Genomic DNA, 21,313 nt, shown 5'->3' with positions numbered 1-21,313 from the left:
AAAGAAGAACACACAGGATGTAATGCAAAGAACTGTTAACACCTTATTCAAGTGTCATTTCCTTGACGTTGTCAAAAGAAAAGGAAAATGTGTCTTTATAGCAAACACACATAAATCTTTCTACATTTGAGAAAAGGAGTAAAGACAACAATCTGAATAATCTAAATGGTTAAATGATGGCAGCTAAAATGACCAGGCAGAGAAAATGTCCCATTTTATGCTACTTCACATGCAATCAGTAAAGACTTAAACAAGAAGACAAAGATGGCTTATATGAATTACTTGAAGTTGAATATTACTTTGAAATCGGGGGAGGAGCACATACTTTTACATTATGGTAAATAAAATCAGTTGGGAGAAAAATAATGAGTGAAAAACAAATAAACAAGTAACGTGTAGGTAGTAGTTGCCATCCAAATACTGGATAAATATCCAGGGAGATGTGACTTCTATCAATATCCAGGATAATGCAGTAGTTAACAGCTTGAGCCTTTTATACAGATTACATGGTTTAAAATCCTAGCTTTGCCATTTATTTTCCAGGGAGGGTTATCAAATGTTGCAAAAATTAGTTGTCTCTCAGAAATTCAATTTAATTGGGCTTCCTGTATTTTATCTGTAACCTTACCTCCAAGTGATTTTAGAAAAATGATTAGTTGTTCCAGTTAACTCCTCTGGAAAATGAGGATGAGGGTAATATAGTCCCACCTGGCAAGGTTGTTGTGAGGATTAAAAGAGATAATCCATTAAAATGCTTATATAATGTCTAATATAAGAAGGTATTTAATAAGCATTATTACAGTGCTCGTCTGATAATAAACCTTTAGAAGGTTTACATACAGATCAGGGATAAATGAGGCCGGAGTGCGTGTTACTCTGCAATGCTTAATCAAATACTGGTTGAAGGATTATCTCTACAAATGTAACTGTCATAATGTAAGGAAATTGAGGAATATAAATCAAGACTAAAGAACTCTAAAGAGAAGAAGGTGGACAAAAGTAAGAAACTGTACTAAACAAATTCCAGTAACTCTGATAGGAATTACATAATCTGTTTTCAAAGAAACTGGTGTCAAAACCAGATGGCCGATAGGTTGTCAGTGAAGAAAGATTATTTAAATCTGTATGACCCTCTTTTTTTAGAGAATACTAATGCCAAAAATCACTGGCAACATTTAAATTATTTCAAAATCTAAACTTAGAATAAAAGCAAACAGACTCAAGCAAATGGATTATTTTAAGAAGTGACAATTTAGGGGCAGGGGGTGGCTCAGTCAGTTAAGTGTCTGCCTTTGGCTTGGATCACGATCCCAGGGTCCTGGGATTCAGGCCTGCACCTCAGCATGGAGCCTGCTTCTCCCTCTCCCTTTTGCCCCTCCCCTGAACTTGTGCTTGTGCTCTCTCTCTCTCTAATAAATGAAATCTTAAAAAAAAAAAAAAAAAAAAAAGAGAAGGGGATAATTTTGAAATATGCCACTTATAAAGATGACCCTATAATGAATACCCACAGAGAAATAGGTAGGTATAAGTCAGAGATTCCTACAGTTCTGGGGATAAGAGGAAAATATTTCTTAACAGAGTGAAAAAATAGATACTTTATAAAAATAAATTCCATCCCATGTTTTAAACAAAAACAAAGGAAGAGAAAATAATGGCTGTCACTGAGATAAAGCTTTTTAAATTCTTCTGAGCTCTTGAAGATGCTACTGAACAATTTTTTTAAAAATGGAACCAATCTTCTCTTTTATAATGACAGTTAACTTTTTAAGGTATTCTTTTAATTGATTTCTTCGTTGTTAAAAAAAAAATCTATGTACGAGAAAACCACTGAAATTAAACTGTGCTTCACATGAAAGTTATATAAGCCTTGGAAGAAGGACACTCTTCACAAAAGTGGAAAACTAAAGTGATATTTCATATAATGGAGCATTAAAGCTCCAAGCGTTAATTATTTAAAGAAAATCAATTAAATAGCTTATTGAAATTGATGTTTAGTTTTCAGACCAAATATAAGTGAAACCACAATGTAGATTGAAATCGATATCAAAGTTAAATCTAAATAATGAAAAATGACCTCAACTTCTTTTTGATGGGTAATAGATTGCCGCAGGAAAATAAAATCAGGGCACAAATAAGAATTTATTGACCAAAAGTTAGGAATTAAGAATCTTTTAAGGCAGGGCGCCTGGGTGGCTCAGTGGGTTAAGCCGCTGCCTTCGGCTCAGGTCATGATCCCAGGGTCCTGGGATCGAGCCCCACATCAGGCTCTCTGCTCTGCAGGGAGCCTGCTTCCTCCTCTCTCTCTCTCTGCCTGCCTCTCTGCCTACTTGTGATCTCTGTCTGTCAAATGGATAAATAAAATCTTTAAAAAAAAAAAAAAAAAGAATCTTTTAAGGCAGAAAATAAATGGGGAGAGATAAACACCAAACTCGGGCTAGTGATTACCTTTGGGAAAGGAGTGGTATAAAATGGCCTTATCCATACTTATAATCATTTATGTCTCAGGTGCGGGGGAACGTGGGGGGTTAGGACTGGGGGGAAAGATGTAAAATATTAACATGATATAGGTGGCAAGTATTTGGAAGACACACTTTCCCCTATATTTTGTTTGCCTGAAATATTTCATAACTGTTTTTTAATTGTTGAAAACAGACTTCTAATCTTCATTTTGGGGGTTTGGTTTGCTGAGGGCATACAAAATTATCCTAAGAGCTTAACAGAGACACATTGTCTAACAACCAAAAATCCATATATATCGTTATGAAGCAGCATCCAATTTAAGAAGACTGGTATGGCAGATTATTGGGTACTCCATTTCCTTTGGTTATGGCAGAAGCACTAATTAAAAGAAATAAATATATGCCAGTTTATTAAATCTAGGTATTCCCAAATTCCTAATAAAGATGCTCTCACTTCCTGAGTGATGACTAACACTTTAAAATTGCATCTCCCCAGCCTCTAATCTACAGCTCCAACAATTATGAGCTTCAAACCCCAAATTCCAAAAGCCTCTGGACATTGTAGAATACCGCCTGTTGGATGTTGGATCTCAGTCAGATTCTATCTGTTAGAAGCAAACACATATTCTCTACTCAACCTGGTCTTCAAGTAATATCAGATGGAACAAAATGAAATTTTAAAAATCTGTTAAATATTAAAAAGCAGACCATATTCTCACTTAAGCATGACAAACTTTCTTTCAACCCACACCCAGCTAAATATTTTTGCTTGCTTTTTATTATGGAAAATGTCTGGTATACACAAAATTAGACAAAATAGAATCAATCCCATGAATATAACAAATCAAATTTTGTCAATCTTGTTTCACTCCTGCTTACTTTTTTCCCCTAAAGTGTTTTCTTTTCTTTCTTTTTTTTCTTTTAAAGACTTTATTTATTTATTAGACACAGAGAGAGATCACAAGTAGGCAGAGAGGCAGGCCGAGTTGGGGGGGAAGCAGGGCCCCTGCTGAGCAGAGAGCCCAATGCGGGGCTCGATCCCAGGACCTTAGATCATGACCTGAGCCAAAGGCAGAGGCTTGACCCGCTGAGCCACCCAGGCGCCCCTCCCCGCAAAAGTGTTTTAAAGCAAATCCCAGATATCATGTCAATTCATTCACAAATACTTGAAGATTTCTCTATTTATTTGAGAGAGAGAGTGTGGGGTGGGGGGAAGTGGCAGAGGAAAAGGGAGAGAGAAACTCAGAGAGACCCCATGCTGTGTGTAGAGACTGACGTGGGACTTGATATCATGACCCTGAGATCAGACCTGGGCCTGACTGCTTAACTGACTGGGCCATCACGCACACCAGCCCCCCTTTTAAGGTTTATTTATTTATTTGAGAGAGAGAGTGCAGGGACATCTGTAAATACTCCAGGTACTTCACTATGTATCTCCAAGAAATAGGAACTTTACTCTTTCTTAAGGAAAGATAACAAAACACTCCCATAGTTCTCCATAGTATGTGGTATTCTCCACAGCGGATGAGAATAAACTGACATTCCACATACCAGTGAGATCATACGATAGCTGTCTTTCTCTGACTGACTTATTTTGTGCAGCATAATACCCTCTGTCCAGTTCCATCCACGTCATTGCAAATGGCAAGATTTCATTTTTTGTGGAATTTGAGAAACAAGGCAGAGGATCATAGGGGAAGAGAAGAAAAAATGAAATAAGATGAAACCACAGAGGGAGACAAACCATAAGAGACTCTTAATCTCAGGAAACAAACTGAGGGTTGTTGGGGGCATGGGAAGGGAGAGACAGGGTGGCTGGGTGATGGACACAGGGGAGGGTATGTGCTGTGAATTGTGTAAGCCTGATGATTCACAGACCTGTGCCCCTGAAACAAATAATACATTCTATGTTAATAAGATAAAATAAAATAAAATTTTGAGTTAAAAAGAAAGAATAAACTGAATAAACTAACGTAATCTTGCCTTCTATCTTCCTCTTCCTGAATGACTACTTAAATTAATGAAAAGCAACATGTCATGATGTAGAAATGACAGCACCAAAAGCTATGAATTAAATTTAGAAAGGCTTCACTTGTGAAATCACAACAAAACCCTAAATTGTTTCCCATCAAGTTAACCATTCCCAGTGGAATGCTCTGCCTACGTGTTCAAATTCAGTGAGGTCACACAGGCAGGAGAACGTACACTCCATGAAAAACTCCAGCACGCAGAACAGCGCCTGGCACATAGTAGATGATCAATAAGTATTTACTGCCGACTTATTCAAATTACAGCCTTGGAAGATGTCAATGGTAAAACTGCCCAAAACCAAGCTGGAGATTTGTTTTAGGAACCAAAGCTACTGTACTGCCACTGATCTGCAGTCTCCCTGAAACAGGAGAAGGGAAACGGGGCCACTTAACAGTAGTTTGAGGAAAATACCACTAGGTGTCAGACATGAATCAAAATATTCTGGCATGATAACCTACTTGGGCAAGAAAGACACTGGCAGAGTGTTATTCGTTCAACAAATATTTACTGAGCTCCTAAATGTGTCTGGGTCCAATTATCCTGCAATGAACAGAACAGTCCTGGGATGTGCCTTCTGGAGTACTTGAAGCTTATGCAGCATCATTTTTTTCTCTCTCTCTAAAGTTTCAGGAATTTCACAAAATACGTTTCGCGTTTGGATTCACAGCCCTGCCATTCCTGTTGTGCTGGATTTTAACTTCTCTGCAAACCCAGGAAGTTTGTTATGGTGTCCTAACCACAAGCAACTATCCTCCTGTCTCTGATCCTACCATTGCTGGACCCCTGAACTATTTCCACTGATGCTCTCAAGACCTTCCATCTCCTTTAGCCCTCCCTATTCTTCAAGCCTAGCAGTCTCCCTCCAGAAATCACTTTCTTTCTTACTAAGATCACCCATAGCTCAATATTTCAACAAGATCCACCAGCAACCTCAGCCTCTTTCCTCCCTTGACCTTTCCAAGCATTCAGTTTGCCAGTCTCCAACTATGGAGAATTCCATCCACATGCCCACTCCGTTCCTTTTCTTGTCCTGGTATTTCGGTTGAATAAAACTGCATAACCTCTAACCCACTGATTTATAGTTCCCAAGTTCAGCTAAGTTCTTGATACTGCTCACTAACGTCTCTTGCTTATGTTTTAATCCCCATTCTCTCAAGGTTGCTGTTTCAAACTTCTAATGATCTTCTTGAACTCGCTGTCCCACCTTGATTTCCTCACACTATCTGGATAGCCTTGTCTCTGGCATCAGTGTACCTCAGTGGCTGTATCCCTCTCTCTGCCCATCCTTGCTTCCTCTTGTTCTACCTCAAGTAAGGACTGAGTTACCAGCCTTCTTCAGGACCCTGTTTCCTTCCCAGTCCCCTCTCATGTGCAAAACTTCAGCCAACCTCTGTTCTTCTCTCCAATGGACAGACATACATGTTCTGAGAGACAGACCAAAGCTTCCTGAACTTAAAAGAACAGCAAAACGTCTCCCTGTCCTTCCACATAGCTATCATTTCTTATTCTCCTTTCCCTCCTTTTCATACTTCTTGAAGAACAGTCTATACTCTCATTTCTTTACTTCTAAGTTTAGGGATTGTCAGACACTAGCAAATATCCCCTCCCAGCGTGAAACTTCCCACCCACCCCATTCCCATCCTCATCCGGTTTCCGTGCTCTAACTTATGCTCCAACCCACTGACACTTAGTTTCCGGATCCCCTCTGCTCACTGTACCGAAGTTATTCTCAGTAACTTAACCAATTTGCTACTGGTCAAATTGGCTCTATCATTACCCTTTTCAGTCCCCATCCAAATGAAATTTCTATGACAAATGGTAAGTCACCCCCCCCCCCAACTTAAAAACGATCGCCCCTCACTTAGCAAGTCATCAACTCCTCCTGGTTGTCTCCATACCTTCCAAATCTTATTCTCAGACTTCCTTTCTGATTCTTCTTTCTCTGACCTCCTTAGATGTTACCTTCCCAGGGTCCTATCTTTAATCTGTGTTTTCATGCTCTCTGGGCATGGTTTCCTTTATGTCTAGGACTTAGCTACAGCATATCTAATACATCCAAGTTTTTAACTAGGTACTGAACATTCTACAGGCATCTGAAATGCAACTTCTCCCAAACTAATCCCATCTCCCCAGGGGAAGGAGGTGGATATGTTTCTCCTCCAGAATCCCACGGTTAACGGCCTCTCCATCTATCTATTCATTCCTCCCAGAGAAGCTAAGTATAAATTCACAAACATCCTGAGTTGGTGACATAAAAACCATTCCCAAGCCCTGCCAGCAACTCTGGGCAAATATAACTTCCATACCTCTGAAATCTATTCTAGAACACTGGTTTTCCTTTTTTTTTTTTTTTTTAAGGATTTATATTTACTCACTTGACAAAGAAAGAGAGAGAGCACAAGCAGGAGGAGCAGCAGGCAGAGGGAGAACCAGATTCCCCGCTGAGCAAGGAGCCTGATGCAGGACTCGATCCCAGAACCCTGGGATCATGATCCAAGCCAAAGGCAGACACTTAACCTACTGAGCCACCCAGGTGTCCCTCCTCCTTCTTTCTGATGAAATCCTCGTCATCTGTCAAGAGCACAAAGAACATTCCAGAAACCCCTTCCCTGGTGCTCCAGAGAGGATTCCTGGTGCTGTGGTCTGGCTGCACATATGTGATTCTTCTACACTTTCCTCCTCCGTCAGAGTGGGGGCTTCTTGAAACCAGAGCCCTCACCTTACAGAGATGTTTGTTAAATGTACACATGCCAGGAACTGTTCTGGGTTTTAGGCCAATAAAATAAAGTTCCTGTTCTATATTCCAACTGAGGAAGAAGATGTTCAACAAGCGATAAGCAGTAGGAGAGGTGGTGATAAGCATCAGGGAGAATAATAAGCAGAAAAGGAAGGGGGGAAGGGGGAAAGAGCGAGAGGCAGGGCGATAAGACTATTTTCTTTTTCTTTCTTAAAAAGATTTTATTTATTTATTTCAGAGACAGGGAGCACACGCAGGAAGAGGTAGAAGCAGGCTCTCTGCTGAACAGGGAGCCCGACATGGGGCCCGATCCCAGGACCCTGGGATCAGGACCCGAGCCAAAGGCAGACACAACCTACTGAGCCACCCAGGCGCCCTGACATGGTCAGGCAAGTCCTCTCTAACAGGTGACGTGGGAACACCTACCTGAAGAAAGCCAGGTTAGAGGCCCTACTGCTCTCTTCCCAGCAATGAGATTAGGGACTTGCTTGTGGTAGTGACTCAACAAATATTTGCTAAGTGAATGAATTAATAACAGGAAACATTATTTCTAGTTTTAACGTACGTAGCATTTCTATGCAAATATTTCTGTTCTGGAAAATTATGTTAGACTTTGAAAGCAGGGACCATAACTATCACAATTAACTTAATAACTGCATCTATGAATTACGTATTTTGAATGTAGACTAGGTGGACAGCAATGAGGGGGAAAAAAATGGGACTAAGCAGCCAGATGGTGTCTGTGATCAAGCTCTTAAGTCATGCAGCAGCTGGGAAAAGACAGCTCAAATCACCTAATTACAGGGTCACCTCTGCAACATTTTCTGTAGAAAAGTTTTTCCAGAGGACAGCCTAGAACATTACTACTCCGGTCATGTACTTTCCTTGACTTTTTTACCTTTAGAGCTCTATCTCTAATTAAACTGCCTGAGACCCTAAATTCCATATTTCTTAAAGGTTTTTTTTTTTTTAAAGATTTTATTCATTTCATTTGACAGAGATCACAAGTAGACAGAGAGGCAGGCAGAGAGAGAGAGGAGGAAGCAGGCTCCCTGCTGAGCAGAGAGCCCGATGCAGGGCTCGATCCCAGGACCCTGGGATCATGACCTGAGCCGAAAGCAGAGGCTTTAACCCACTGAGCCACCCAGGCGCCCCTCTTAAAGGTTTTAGAACGCTTCCAGAAACTCTTAAAATTGCATTTATTTTCTTGACTGCCAAAGTAACTTCACACCATTCAAAGTCTTAAAACCAACTCCAAAAAATTGGATTTCTGACAGTTCCTACTTAATCCAATCAAATTCCTTTCACTTTAGATTACTGTGAAAATGGTTTTCTGGAACTTTAAAAGTGAAGTTGGATTTTTTTTTCTTTTTTTAACCTCTCATCTAACTTGACCACCTGACCAGTGTACTTTCCGAAGAGGTTTCCCAAATTCCTACTAAGTCCAGGATTACTCTATTTTTGTTCCTACTGCCCCAGCTTACACATTTAGCAGCTACAGGGAATAAGATCTCTAAATTTAAAATATGTCTGATGCTTTGTGTTAAAAGGGAGGAAGGTGAAAGAAAGGAAGGAAGGCAGGTAGGAGATAATCATTTTCTTCCTCGACAGCAGAGGCACAGACATGAACATGCGGAATTGTGCAGCTTCGGGAACAGCCATTTTGGACCAGGGCCAAGTTCAGGTGGCGGAGCCTCCCGTTATGCAATGTGTTGACTCAACAACATTTGAGCTCCTACCAGGTACTTACTAGGCACTGAAAATTCAACAATTAAAGACAGTTTCCTTCCTTAATGACTTTGTTCTTAAAGTAATACATAAAACCACTTTGCATTAAGACGAACAGTCTGCGTGTGGGGGAAACCTTCAGTTTACATACTCTAATGACTAATTTTTGATAAGGGATATAATCGCCCCTCTTATTTCTGCATTTTCCCATATTGGATCTGTGTTGCTGCCACCACTTTCCAGGACCAGGTAGAGGAGAAGGCAGAAAGTCTCCTCTTGTTTATAATCACTCAGATGAATTCTCTGCAAAACAGCAGTAGGAATTTTCCAGAAGAGAATGAGAGAAATTAACTGAGAAGCATCGAACAATCTACTTATGTCATTTTGTACAAAGTGTGCTTCCGCGCACATTGAGAATAACTATTACTTTCTTGCCCTCAGCATCTCTCGGGCCAGCCAAGGTTTCAGTTCTTGCAATCTTTTCAAAAAACTATACATCACAGTTTTAAAATGTACACATATCCTTGCCATCATTGTCCTTTATTTCTGGGGTACCCCTGTGTTTTGACCATGGACTATTTTATCATAAGAGAATCCAGGGGCCCTCATTTCCCATTTCCCACCTATCAAATGGAGAGGAATAAAATAAATATATTGTAGGTAAGTTCATTAATAGCAAAATGTAGAATCACTTACCATCTTTGTGTGTGTGTGTGTGGGGGGTGTGCATGTGTATATGTGTGTGTGTGTGTGTGTGTATGAGCTTACACATTTTTATATTAGGAAACACTGTCCATAAAAGCAAACTAAAAATAGCTTGGTAATTTTATTTTATCTATGTTGACACAATATAAAGGTATCTTAATAAGATAAACATATGGGTAGCAAATCTTCTAATGAGGTATCCATCGATGTACTAACAAATTGAGCTAGTACAGGGGAATGCGTAATTTATATCCGAACCACAGTGCGTATACATGTAAGCCTAGCTGCTAGAAAACCCCATCTCAAAGTACTATTAATATCAATAATATAATCTATGTCCAGGCTACTGAACATGAGCCCCTTCCATTTTAAGAGTTTCTCCACCCAGCAAGCAGAAGAAAAGCCCAAGTCCTGTGTAGTTACGAATCTATCGGGAGATCCTCCCACATTAATAATAAGGGTAACTCGAAATAATGCTCCTACCAACCTAAAGACTATCTGGGTGCTAAGCAAAGAAAGGGGCAAAAGGGAAGGAAACCAATCTCTAAAAAGTGGCTATGGACCAAACTTCACATAGATTTGTAGGCTGAAAATATAATAGCCTGGAAACGTTTTCATTCTAGATCTCAAAAAATCCCCAGTAATAATTTCTGAAGGTCAACAAAGGCAGAATAATCCAATATACAAAGAAAACAACAACAACAACAACAACAAACCCCAAATAACAAAACAAAAAACTCACTCTGAGCTAGAACCACCAGAAAAAAAAAAGAAAGAAAGAAAGAAAGAAAGAAAGAAAGAAAGAAAGAAAGAAAGAAAAGAGAAACAGATCTACAAAAATTCCTAAGTTGGAATTACTAGACACAGATTATGAGACAACTCTGTTTACTATATTTGAAGAAGAAAAAAAGCCTAAACGTGATAAAGAGAAAACTATGAGAAGCAATCATGTATACTTTGGTGCACTACACTAAAGAATTTCTAACAATCAAAATGTAAAACCCAAACTGCTAAGAAGAAAATTATTAGACACATATTAGAAGAAATTATCTAAATGCAGCTGAGTAATACTTGGGGAAAAAAAAAAAAAGAGGAAAAAACAGAATTTAGGAGCCATGGGGGACAGAATAATAACATCTAACACTTGTTAATTGATCCCCAGAAGAACTGAAGGAAGCACTGAAAGACAGATAATATGTGAAGAAATACTAGCTGAAAATTTTCTAAAGCTGATGATAGCCACCTGTCGACAGAACAAGAAGCTCAATGAATTGTAAACAAGAAAAATAAAATAATTCTCACCAAGACATATTATTACAAAATGGCTTTATTACAAAGATACAGAGAAAATCTTAACAGCAGATATAAAGTTTGCCTTCAGAAAACCAATAAATCGAAATATGAATTCATACTAGCAAAAATATAAGCCAAAAGAGAGCAGGATATTACCTACAATATGTTGGAAGAAAATATCAATATAGAATTCTGTAGCCAGCAACAATCTCTCCAAAAAATGAGAGCAAAACGAAGACTTTTCAGGGAAAAACAAAATAAAACAAAGCAAGCAAAAACCCCAAGAGAACTGCAACATAACATGAAAGTAACTTGCAAGTACAGGGAAGATAAGTAGAGGTAACATGTCTTAAGGCCATTATATTGTTTCAGAGGAGAATAAAATAGGAATTAGCACTAGACTTTGATTAATTTGCATATTATAATTCCTAGGATAACCACCAAAGAATTGCAATATCTTATTTAATCTGAAAAGAGAAAAGAAATAGAAGAAATTCAAAATAAAATAGAAACTTCAAAATAGATTAAACAATAAATGTAATTAATTACATTAAATGTAAACAGACAAAAATTTCTAAATCTAATGATGGTGAACTAGCTTGTTTCAGAATCAATTCTTCCACCCGTGAGCTACAACCAGAAAAGCTGGACTAGTACAGGCAACATTCATGTAAAGGCAGAGAAAGTCTTCAAGGCAAGAGGACTCAAAGGGACAAGATCCCAAAGAGAAGGAAGTCCAGTGAGGAGAGTTCAATGTTTTGCACTGCTTTTCACCACCTTGAGGTTCTTTCTGCTCCGAAAGTACTGGCTGAAAGACTGAGGAGCTGCACAGAACCTCCATCAGTCTCAAAGGGCCAGGAGAGCAAAAATGGGTATCTAAAGCCAGCCAAGGAAGAGTCTGGAAAACACCATATGCTGTCTGATGGGGCCTCCAAAGGAATACATCGTGTGAGGAGGATGAAAAAGAGAAAGCCTAAGCATGTCAAGCATGCAGGTGTGCTGTGCAGATCTCCCCTGAGAGAACCTGGTGTGGGGGACACAGCTGAGGGACAGCCCCAGCGGCCACACCTTCAGATCCACCACCATGGTCCCAGAGAGGCCACACTTCCCCACTCCTGCTCAAAGCAGGATTGCTCCTCAATGGTCTCACTGAGACCTCCTTACATTGTGCTGCAGTCTGGTATATTTCCTACCAAATCCCCCCTTCCCTCTCTTCTTCACAGATGTCAGACCTGCAGTAGGGTCTGAAGTCTTCCCCTGCATCTCCCACTCCCTTCTTCTCCTTCACAGGCATTTCTCCCAATAAATCTCTGGCATGTCTAATGCTGTCTTGCCATCTGTTCTTGTTCTGGCATCTGTTTCTCAGAGAACTTGAAATGCTAAACCAAACATCAAAGAGACTAAGGTCCACACTTAAGTAAAGGCAATCCCTGAACAGAGATGGAAAAACCTTAAATACAACAGAAAACCAAATCTGGCAATATGTGAAAAGTGTGACATATTATGGAGACGCTTGGTTTGGTCCAATAGCGCAAAGCTTGACAGCTGGAAAAATAAGTCAATATAATTCACTATATTGAGAGATTAATGGGGAAAAAAGTAAAAGGTTTATGCCAAAAGATGCAGAAAAATTCAAACCTTACCTATGGGGGAGAGACACTCAATTGTTCATAGATTAGAAGATTCGATTATTTCACATTTTCAAATAATCAAATCTGGTAACTAATACAAAACCCATTAAAATTCCAAAAGAAATTTTTTGTAGGTGTAGAAACTGAAAACTGATTTTAAAATGTGTATGGTATTGCAAATGGACAAAAATGGCCAATCCAATCATGAAAAACAAAACTGAAAGAGTTACTCTACCTAATAGTAACATTTATTATGTAGTAATTATAGTACTTAAGATTGCAATCTTGCTGCAAAGAAAGTGACCGATGTAATAGAAAAGAGGTTGGCAAACTGTGTGTAAAGAGCCAAACAGTAAATATTTTAGGCTCTTCAGAACACATACGGTCTCTGCTGCATATTCTTTTTTTAAACAACTGTTTAAAAATATAGAAGTGTTCTTAGTTTGAAAGCTATACAGAAGTGAGGCACAGGCCAACCCCTGGAACAGAAGAAAAGTCCAGAAACAGACCTACGTGTATACAGATACTAAATGATCAAGGTGGGTTACAGAGCAGTAAATGGAAGTACAGACTTCTCACTTAGTAGTGCAGGGCTAAATGCATATTCATATGGGAAAAAAGTTAATCCTGACCTCATACTACATGTAAAAAGAATCAATCACAGGTAATCTGTAGGTTTAATTGTGAATGATAACACAATACAGCATCCTGTAGATAACACAGGAAAATACCTTTGTGACCACGCAATAGAAGAAATTCTTAAACAGGACTCCAAGTATTAGTCATAAAAGGAAAGACTGACAATTTAAACTATATTAAAATTGGGAACTTCCCTTTGTCAAAATTACTAATAAGAAATTGAAAGGCAAGTTACAGTTTGATATCTGATACAGATAAAATAAAATCATCATCAAGAATATTAAAAGAACTCTTAAAGGTTAATTTTCTTTAAAAAGAGCACTGATATCTAATATCCAAATAAAGAGCACTCATACCTAATAATCAAATTCAAATAAAAGGTAATCAACCCCATTAGTCAGGAAAATTAAAATTAACCCATATTCCATATCACTGTACACCTACTAGAAAGACAAAAATTTAAAAGACTAACAAATGCTAAATGTTAGTGAGGATATGGCATGACTGCGACTCTCACACCCTACGGCTGAGTGTATAAATTTGTACAATCACTTTGAAAGAAGACTTAGCAATATCTACTAAATGTAACTGTATGAATACCTATGACTCAGCATGTCACTCCTGGATAGACATGACCACTAGAAATAAGCACATAATGTGCCTAAAAGTACATGCATAAGAATGCTCATGGCTGCGTCGGTTGAATTAGCTAAACACTGGGGGGAATCTAATTAAAGTTGTGTATGTTCCCATTGTTTTACATCAACTTTAAAGAGGTACAACTTACGTATGATAAAATGTATCCATTTTAAGTGCTCACTTCCTAAGTTTTGATCCTATGTAACCACCACAATCAAGATAAAGAACATCTCCATCATGCTGGAGACTTCCCTTATGTGTTTTCCCAATGAACTGGTTTAGATTTATCTTTCCTCTCATACAAATGGAATCAGACAGTCTGTACTCTTTTGTGCTTGGTTTCTTCCCCTCATCAAAATGTTTTTGACAGCAAAAAGCATGAGCAACAAAAGCAAAAGTACAGAAATTAGATTTCATCAAAATTAAGAACTTTTATGCATCAAAGGGCATTATCAAGAAAGTGAAAAAACCTACAGAATGAGGGAAAATATATGCAAATCACAGATCTGATAATAATCTACTCTCTAGAATATATATAGAACACTTACAACTCAAAAACAAAAAGACAAACAACCTAATAAAAAAAATGAGCAAAGGACTTGAATAGACATCTCTCGAGAGAAGAGACACAAATGGCTAACAAGCATATGAAAAGATGCTCACCATCACTAGTTATTAAGGAAATGCAACGGAAACCACAATGAGATCCCACTTCACACTCACTAGGTTGGCTATAATTCAAAAATGGAAAATAACAGGCGTTGATGAGGATGTGGAGAAATTGGGACCTTCACACACTGCTGGTGGGGACATAAAAATGGGGCAGTTGTTGTGGAAGACAGTTTGGCAGTTCCCCAAATGTTAAACAGAGAATGACCATTAAAACACAGCAATCCCACTCCCAGATATATATACCCCACAGACCTAAAAGCAGGGACTCAAACAAAAACTTATACACAGGGGCGCCTGGGTGGCTCAGTGGGTTAAGCCGCTGCCTTCGGCCCAGGTCATGATCTCAGGGTCCTGGGATCGAACCCCACATCGGGCTCTCTGCTCAGCAGGGAGCCTGCTTCCTCCTCTCTCTCTGCCTGCCTCTCTGCCTGCTTGTGATCTCTCTGTCAAATAAATAAATAAAATCTTTAAAAAAAAAAAAAAACTTATACACACAAATTTGTAGCAGCACTAGTCACAGTAGCCAAAAGAGGGAAATAGTGCAAACGTCCAGCGATGGATGAATGGATACATGTATTGTGGTCTGTACATGCAAGGGAATGTTATTCAGCCAGGAATGAATTACTGCTACTTGCCACACACGGACAAAACTCAGAAACATTATACTATGTGAAGAAGCCATAGGAAAGGGTTATATAAAATATCCAGAACAGATAAGTCCAAAGGGACAGAAAACACACCGGTGATTATCAGGGGCTCTGGGGAGGGGAGAAGAGTGAATGACAGCTTAATGGATATGGGCTTCCTTTTGGAGCAATAAAATGTTTTGGAACTACAAAGAGACAGGTCCTTTAATTCTGTACTAAATGCCACTGAACTGTTCACTTTAAAATGGTGAGTTTTATGTTCTGTAAATTTCACCTAATATAAGAAATAGTTTTGGAGATTGAGCCACAAGGCTGTGCATGTCCCACTGCATGGGTATAGCACAATTTCATTATCTCTTCATATGTTGATGAGTCCTTAGATTGAATCCAGTGTTTGCCTGTTGATTATGAATAAAGCAGCTATGAATACTCCTATATAAACATTTTTGCAGGCAAATGTTTCAGTGATCTTTAGTAAATACCTATGAGTGCCCTCATCATTTCATAAAAATAAGTGAAAAATATCAACAACAGCTCTATCAGTCATAAAGTGCACAGGTATCAAAACCACTAACAACATCAAAGATGGAAATCAGTTGCAAATACTAAAGCAAATGGTGTGGTATCCCTGCTGCTGAGCAGACTTAAGCCAACAGGACATGTTCGATTAGGAAGACGAAGAAGAAAATTAAAGAACAAGTATGAAATGCTAATACGAGGTTAGCCAAAACTGTATCTGAAAGTTGAATTAGAATCTTTTCACACTCTTTACCATTGAAGGGAACAGAACCCTCTTTCTCACACATTTCAAAGGATGAATTATGAGAGTAAAGAATTTTCTGAGAAGTCATGGTAGAAACTGGGAGGTAACCCTACAACCAGATGGCTTCAATTCGTAAGTCCAATACTGCCCCTTGCTAGTTACTTGAACACTTCATGCCCCCATTTCCTCATCTAAAAACTGGAGGTGATACTATGCACCCCAGAAGGTTGATGAGTCAGTCCATGCAAAATTTCAAGACACACTGTAAGTCAGGGGCGGCCACTGCCACCACACTATGACCACCACCACCACCACCAGCTCCTCCTCCTCCTCTTCCTTCTTCTTCAACATCACCATCATCTCTAGCTCCTAAAGTAACTTTAAGATAATGTCAAACACTTGTGGATAGTCTACTGAATGGTATTAAAAATGAATAAAAATATGTAACTTATTAGTATATTTACCTACCTACAAGAGAAACTCAAATCATTGGAACTGTCAATATAGTTAAAAATGGGTCCCAAGCGGTTTAGTTAATGCTCTATGATGTCAGCAGAGACCCAAGGAACTCATTTAGTATTGCTACCTTAGAAATAACGAAACACGCTTCTATTGCCTTACTCCACACTATAGAGCATGGACTGCCCATAATAAGAATTTCCTCTTACAACAAACTTTCAGGTCCATTTTTTAGTGTTATATTACTCCGAGGGAATAGGTTTCCAGCCTATTAATGGAAATTAGTAGCATAAAATATACCCAATTTTCTCAGCTTTCCAGAATTTACTTCTTCATTAAATGGAAGACTATTTGGTCTCTAGGCACAGTGGGTATTGTGCAGCTGGCATAAAATGATGAAAAGGCCCAATCAGATTTTGCGCTCAGGGATTTGGAAGTGTGACGATGAGAGAGGAAGGAAGAACATACAGTCAGGGTTGTACCTTACACAGATGACGGCTCATGAAAAAACTAGGTATAATCAAAGTTAACTATGAAAGTCATTTAGAACCTCCAGTAAATACCAGAGTCTGGGTCTTTGCAAGATCAGAGCCAAGATTTTGTTGTTGTTACTCTCTGCATTTAGTAGCTTTCCAGGTCCTAATTCTGGTGCCTGTGGGTCCCTAGGTATCCTGTTGCTCTTGACACTGAATTTGGAGATGCCCTGATGGTTTTTTAGAATTAACACATCTTTCCTGAGGTACTTTGTGGAAGTTTCTATTTCTTTCTTTTTTTTTTTTTTTAAGATTTTATTTATTTATTTGGCAGAGAGAGAGGGAACACAAGCAGGGGAAGTGGGAGAGGGAGACGCAGGCTTCCCGCCAGGCAGGGGCTCAATCCCAGGACCTTGGGATCATGACCTGAGCCAAAGACAGGAGCTTAATGACTAAGCCACTCAGTTGCCCCGGAACTTTCTATTTCTTGCCACTAAAAGAGCCTTGGTTAAAAAACCCAAACATAGGCTACAAAGCTGTCTAGTCAGAAACAACTGCGATCACAAAACACAAATTTTTACTACAGAGAAAATTTGTAATATCCCAGTTACTTTTTTTCTACTATTAATGCTTAAATATAGATTTTAATCCCAAAGTAGAAATCCAACAGTTACTTAAATACCTAACAAAATGATAAACACATTTTTAAAACACTGGAAATGTCCCTACAATTAAACTGAGACAGAATTTTTACTCACGGAATAAGTAGAAAAGAAATAATAGTAATTATAAACTTTTACTTATTCTTATTTTGATTATTTATGAATATCTTCTCCAGAGATTTAAGGGATAACAGGACAGCAGCAAGACAGCAAGTATCTACAAGCAACTATTATCACCAAAAAATATTTTTCTACTTTGATGGCCTTTTTCTTGTAAATATTATTTGCATCATAATACAGAAAACTAATCAATAAGAAAAAATAATTTTAAAACACAAGACAGTACACATATATAGTATATAAGAAACAATAGAATGGGAAAGTTGGGTAAGAGAATAATCAGAAAATTAAGTGGCAAAAGAGATTCCACTAAATTGCCAAAAGGAAAGAACACTAAAACAAAACGTTTCAGCTGTTTCACAGAATTTTGGCATTATAACAGGATCTCTTAGGAGTTTGAATAAATGTCTGGCAATTACTTCCACTCCAGTGATTCTAGGCTTTGACTTGGATCATTACCCTGGAGGCTAGGATTCCATTTCATTAAAACAAAATTTACATAAAAGGATTTTGTAATCTCACTATGCTTGGAAATAAGTTTTAAGAGAATATAAAACTGTAAAATAAAAATCATAATGTTCAGTTGAATTAAAATAATAAATAAATGTAGTTTGCCTCTAAATTGGTTGCATTCTCAAACAAATGATCTATAAAGAAAATTTTTCACATAAAATATATTCTCATGGTTGATTGATGGTTGAGTTGAAAAGGTATTATGAGTGCTGTAGTTTAGTGAAGTAGGCCTCCGCGGACTAGCCCGTGACCCACTACCAACGGGATGACAGGAGCAAACCTTGTTCCTGGGAGGCAAAGGAGCAGAACACTAGGCACTCCTTAACTCAATGAACGTTCTGAGTCCACTGCTAACCAGGCATTCAGAATAGAGTAGTAAGTGATGACTGCTCCCATAAGGTGTTCAGGGCTTTTAAACTTGGAATATCTCTGACTTTTATATGAATTCTTTGTCTTTAGGTATCCACAAATATGGAACAAACTTCTTTGTTTTTGTCTTTTAAGATTTTATTTATTTATTTCAGCCCCACTGAGCAGGGAGCCTGATGCGGGGCTCGATCCCAGGACTCTGGGATCATGACCTGAGCCAAAGGTGGATGCTTAATGACTGAGCCACCCAGGGGCCCCTAAACATCTTTGTTTTTAATTTTCTGAAGGCAGAGAAATATCACAGAATTTCATAACATACTAAATATACCCTATTTCATCCACTGATTCCTGACTTTACATAAGTCAAACTATTTTTTTAAAAGACAGCATTATTTATTTTAAAGATTTATTTATTTGAGAAAGACAGTGCATGTGCATGTGAGCAGGGGGAGGGAGAGAGAGAATCCTCGAGCAGACTCCCTGCTGAGTGTAGAGCCCAGCATGGGGCTCAATCTCACAACCCAGAGATCATGACTTCAGCTGAAACCAAGAGTCTGACGCTTAACCGACTAAGCCACCTGGGCGCCCCAAAACACAGTATTTCTTTTAAACAAAAATGAATGAAGAAAAGTTAAGTAAAGAGAAGAAAGATGGCAGAGTTCAGTGCAGATGAACTTCTGAGTTAGACATCTGGTCTGGAAGTTCAGCTCTGTTCCTTAGTGGTGTGATCTTGGGAAGGTCATTTCACATCTTACTCAGCCTGGGTTTCCTCATCTACAAAATGGGAATACTGGCTCACACCTCTCAGCATTATTATGAGTATGAAATAGGATAAGAACATACACTATGATGCCTGGCATGGATTAAGTCTTCAACCAGACGGTGAATACAGCTTGTCTTGTGTACCACAGGATGTTGTGCGCATGGCCTCTACCCACATGCCAGAAGCACCGCCCCTACTACCACCAATCGTGACAGTCAAAAATGGCTACAGATATTGCCACGTGTCCCCACGGGGCAACTGAATGCAAAGTGGAATCCTGTAACAAAGAAAGGACTCGAGGAGAAAGACTGGTAAAACCCAAGTAAGTCTGTAGTTTAGACAGCAGTATAGTACCAATGCTAGTATCTTACTTTTGCTCACTGTGCCATGATTATATAAGTTGTTGAACATTAGGGGAAGTCAAATGAAGGATATATGTAAACTGTGCTATTCTGGCAATTTTTTTTTTTAAGTCTCAAATTATCTAGAAATAAAAGTTTTTAAAATGGGTGCATTTTATTGTATGCAGATTTTAGCTTATTAGAATTCATATAAAATTAAAACAAAAATATGTGGATGTTATCAAGAAATATCCCTATCCCTAGCCTGATTCTCCTTTTTTTTTTCTTTTTTTTTTCTTTTTTTAAAGATTTTATTTATTTATTTGACAGAGAGAAATCACAAGTAGGCAGAGCGGCAGGCAGAGAGAGAGGAGGAAGCAGGCTCCCTGCTGAGCAGAGAGCCCGATGTGGGGCTTGAACCCAGGACCTGGGATCATGACCTGAGCCGAAGGCAGCGGCTTAACCCACTGAGCCACCCAGGCGCCCCCTGATTCTCCTTTTAAACTCATTAAATATAATGCTTAAGTCAGGAGTAAGATTAACTACAGGAAGACCTAAAACACTCTACCTTTCAATATTTGAGTCAATAAATCTACTAGATAAAACACACAGCATTTCTTACCTAAAAGAATTATTAAATTTAGATGATTATTAATTAAATAAAGATATCAGAATTACTTTCCTCAGAATCATTTATGTTCCTCCACATAAATACTAATATATAATTAAAATAATCACATGTTCAAATCACGATGAGACAATGCATCCATAAAACTCTGCAGTTGACAGTAAAATTATTTGATTTCTAAGACTCTCGCCTCTAAGAGTTATACAGTTAGACTCCAAAAAACAGTATCAGCTCATTTACTATTACTTCAAGAGCAGAAAAATATGTAGATAAACATTCAGAGAAAAATTAAAACTTTTATAGCATACCTCCTCTGTTGCCATTTTCTTCATCCTACAATATAAAAAAATATAGCCATATATGAATACTTAATTATAAACTCTAGTGACATCACAGCAAGGTTCAACTCAATTCAAACCACCCTCCCCAAAGTGTGCCAATAACATTCTCATTAAGTGCCCTTTGCCAGAAGGACAGCACTTTCATACACAAGGTAAGAGGGGAGGTTGAGAGGAAGACAAGAAGGAGGCAGGAATTATTTTGTGGAGTTTTTTCAGTAATTTGAAAATAGATATTATTTTGCACAATGATTTCTCTTACCTTATATGAAAATTGAATTGCAGACTCTGGGGGATACACAATAAAATGCCTTAATGTAAAACCAAAGCCTTGAGATGTTCTTTTCAACATGACTGTTTTGGGACCTGGCCAGGAGAATGTTTCATCTTCGGACGGTGATACAGTTTCGCTTTGTTCTTTTCCATCTTTACTTTTTGATACCTAAAATAAGAAGATATTTAAAAGTTAACTTGATAACTCAATACACTTCCTCAATACGCTTAGGGAAAAAATTGTATGTAAACATATAATCACCTGAGCACAGACATAAACCTAAGGGAGAAAAGGGAATCAGGTTCTTCGTATTATAGCAAATAATGGACAGCATCAAAAACGGAATTTTTTTCTAGAAAGGGATGCTATGAAAGTTAATCAGAAGCAAGAAGGAGCTCTTGGAAGTTAGAAATATAATGGCTTAAATTT

The 21,313-nt window shown here is 38.3% G+C and overlaps 1 protein-coding gene across 1 annotated transcript in view; it reads right to left on the bottom strand.

The window, feature by feature from the left end:
- The window catches only part of ARHGAP21 (Rho GTPase activating protein 21), a 136,989-nt gene that overhangs the window by 55,966 nt on the left and 59,710 nt on the right, over positions 1–21,313 (bottom strand). The window contains 2 exon segments of the mRNA XM_047740098.1: positions 20,581–20,605; positions 20,873–21,052. Coding sequence (XP_047596054.1) covers positions 20,581–20,605; positions 20,873–21,052 — 205 coding nt within the window.

The sequence above is a fragment of the Lutra lutra genome, chromosome 8 (assembly GCF_902655055.1).
Source record: "Lutra lutra chromosome 8, mLutLut1.2, whole genome shotgun sequence".
Lineage (NCBI taxonomy): Eukaryota > Metazoa > Chordata > Mammalia > Carnivora > Mustelidae > Lutra > Lutra lutra.
The sequence above is the reverse complement of the archived record's forward strand: the minus strand, read 5'-3'. Positions and strand labels throughout refer to the sequence as shown.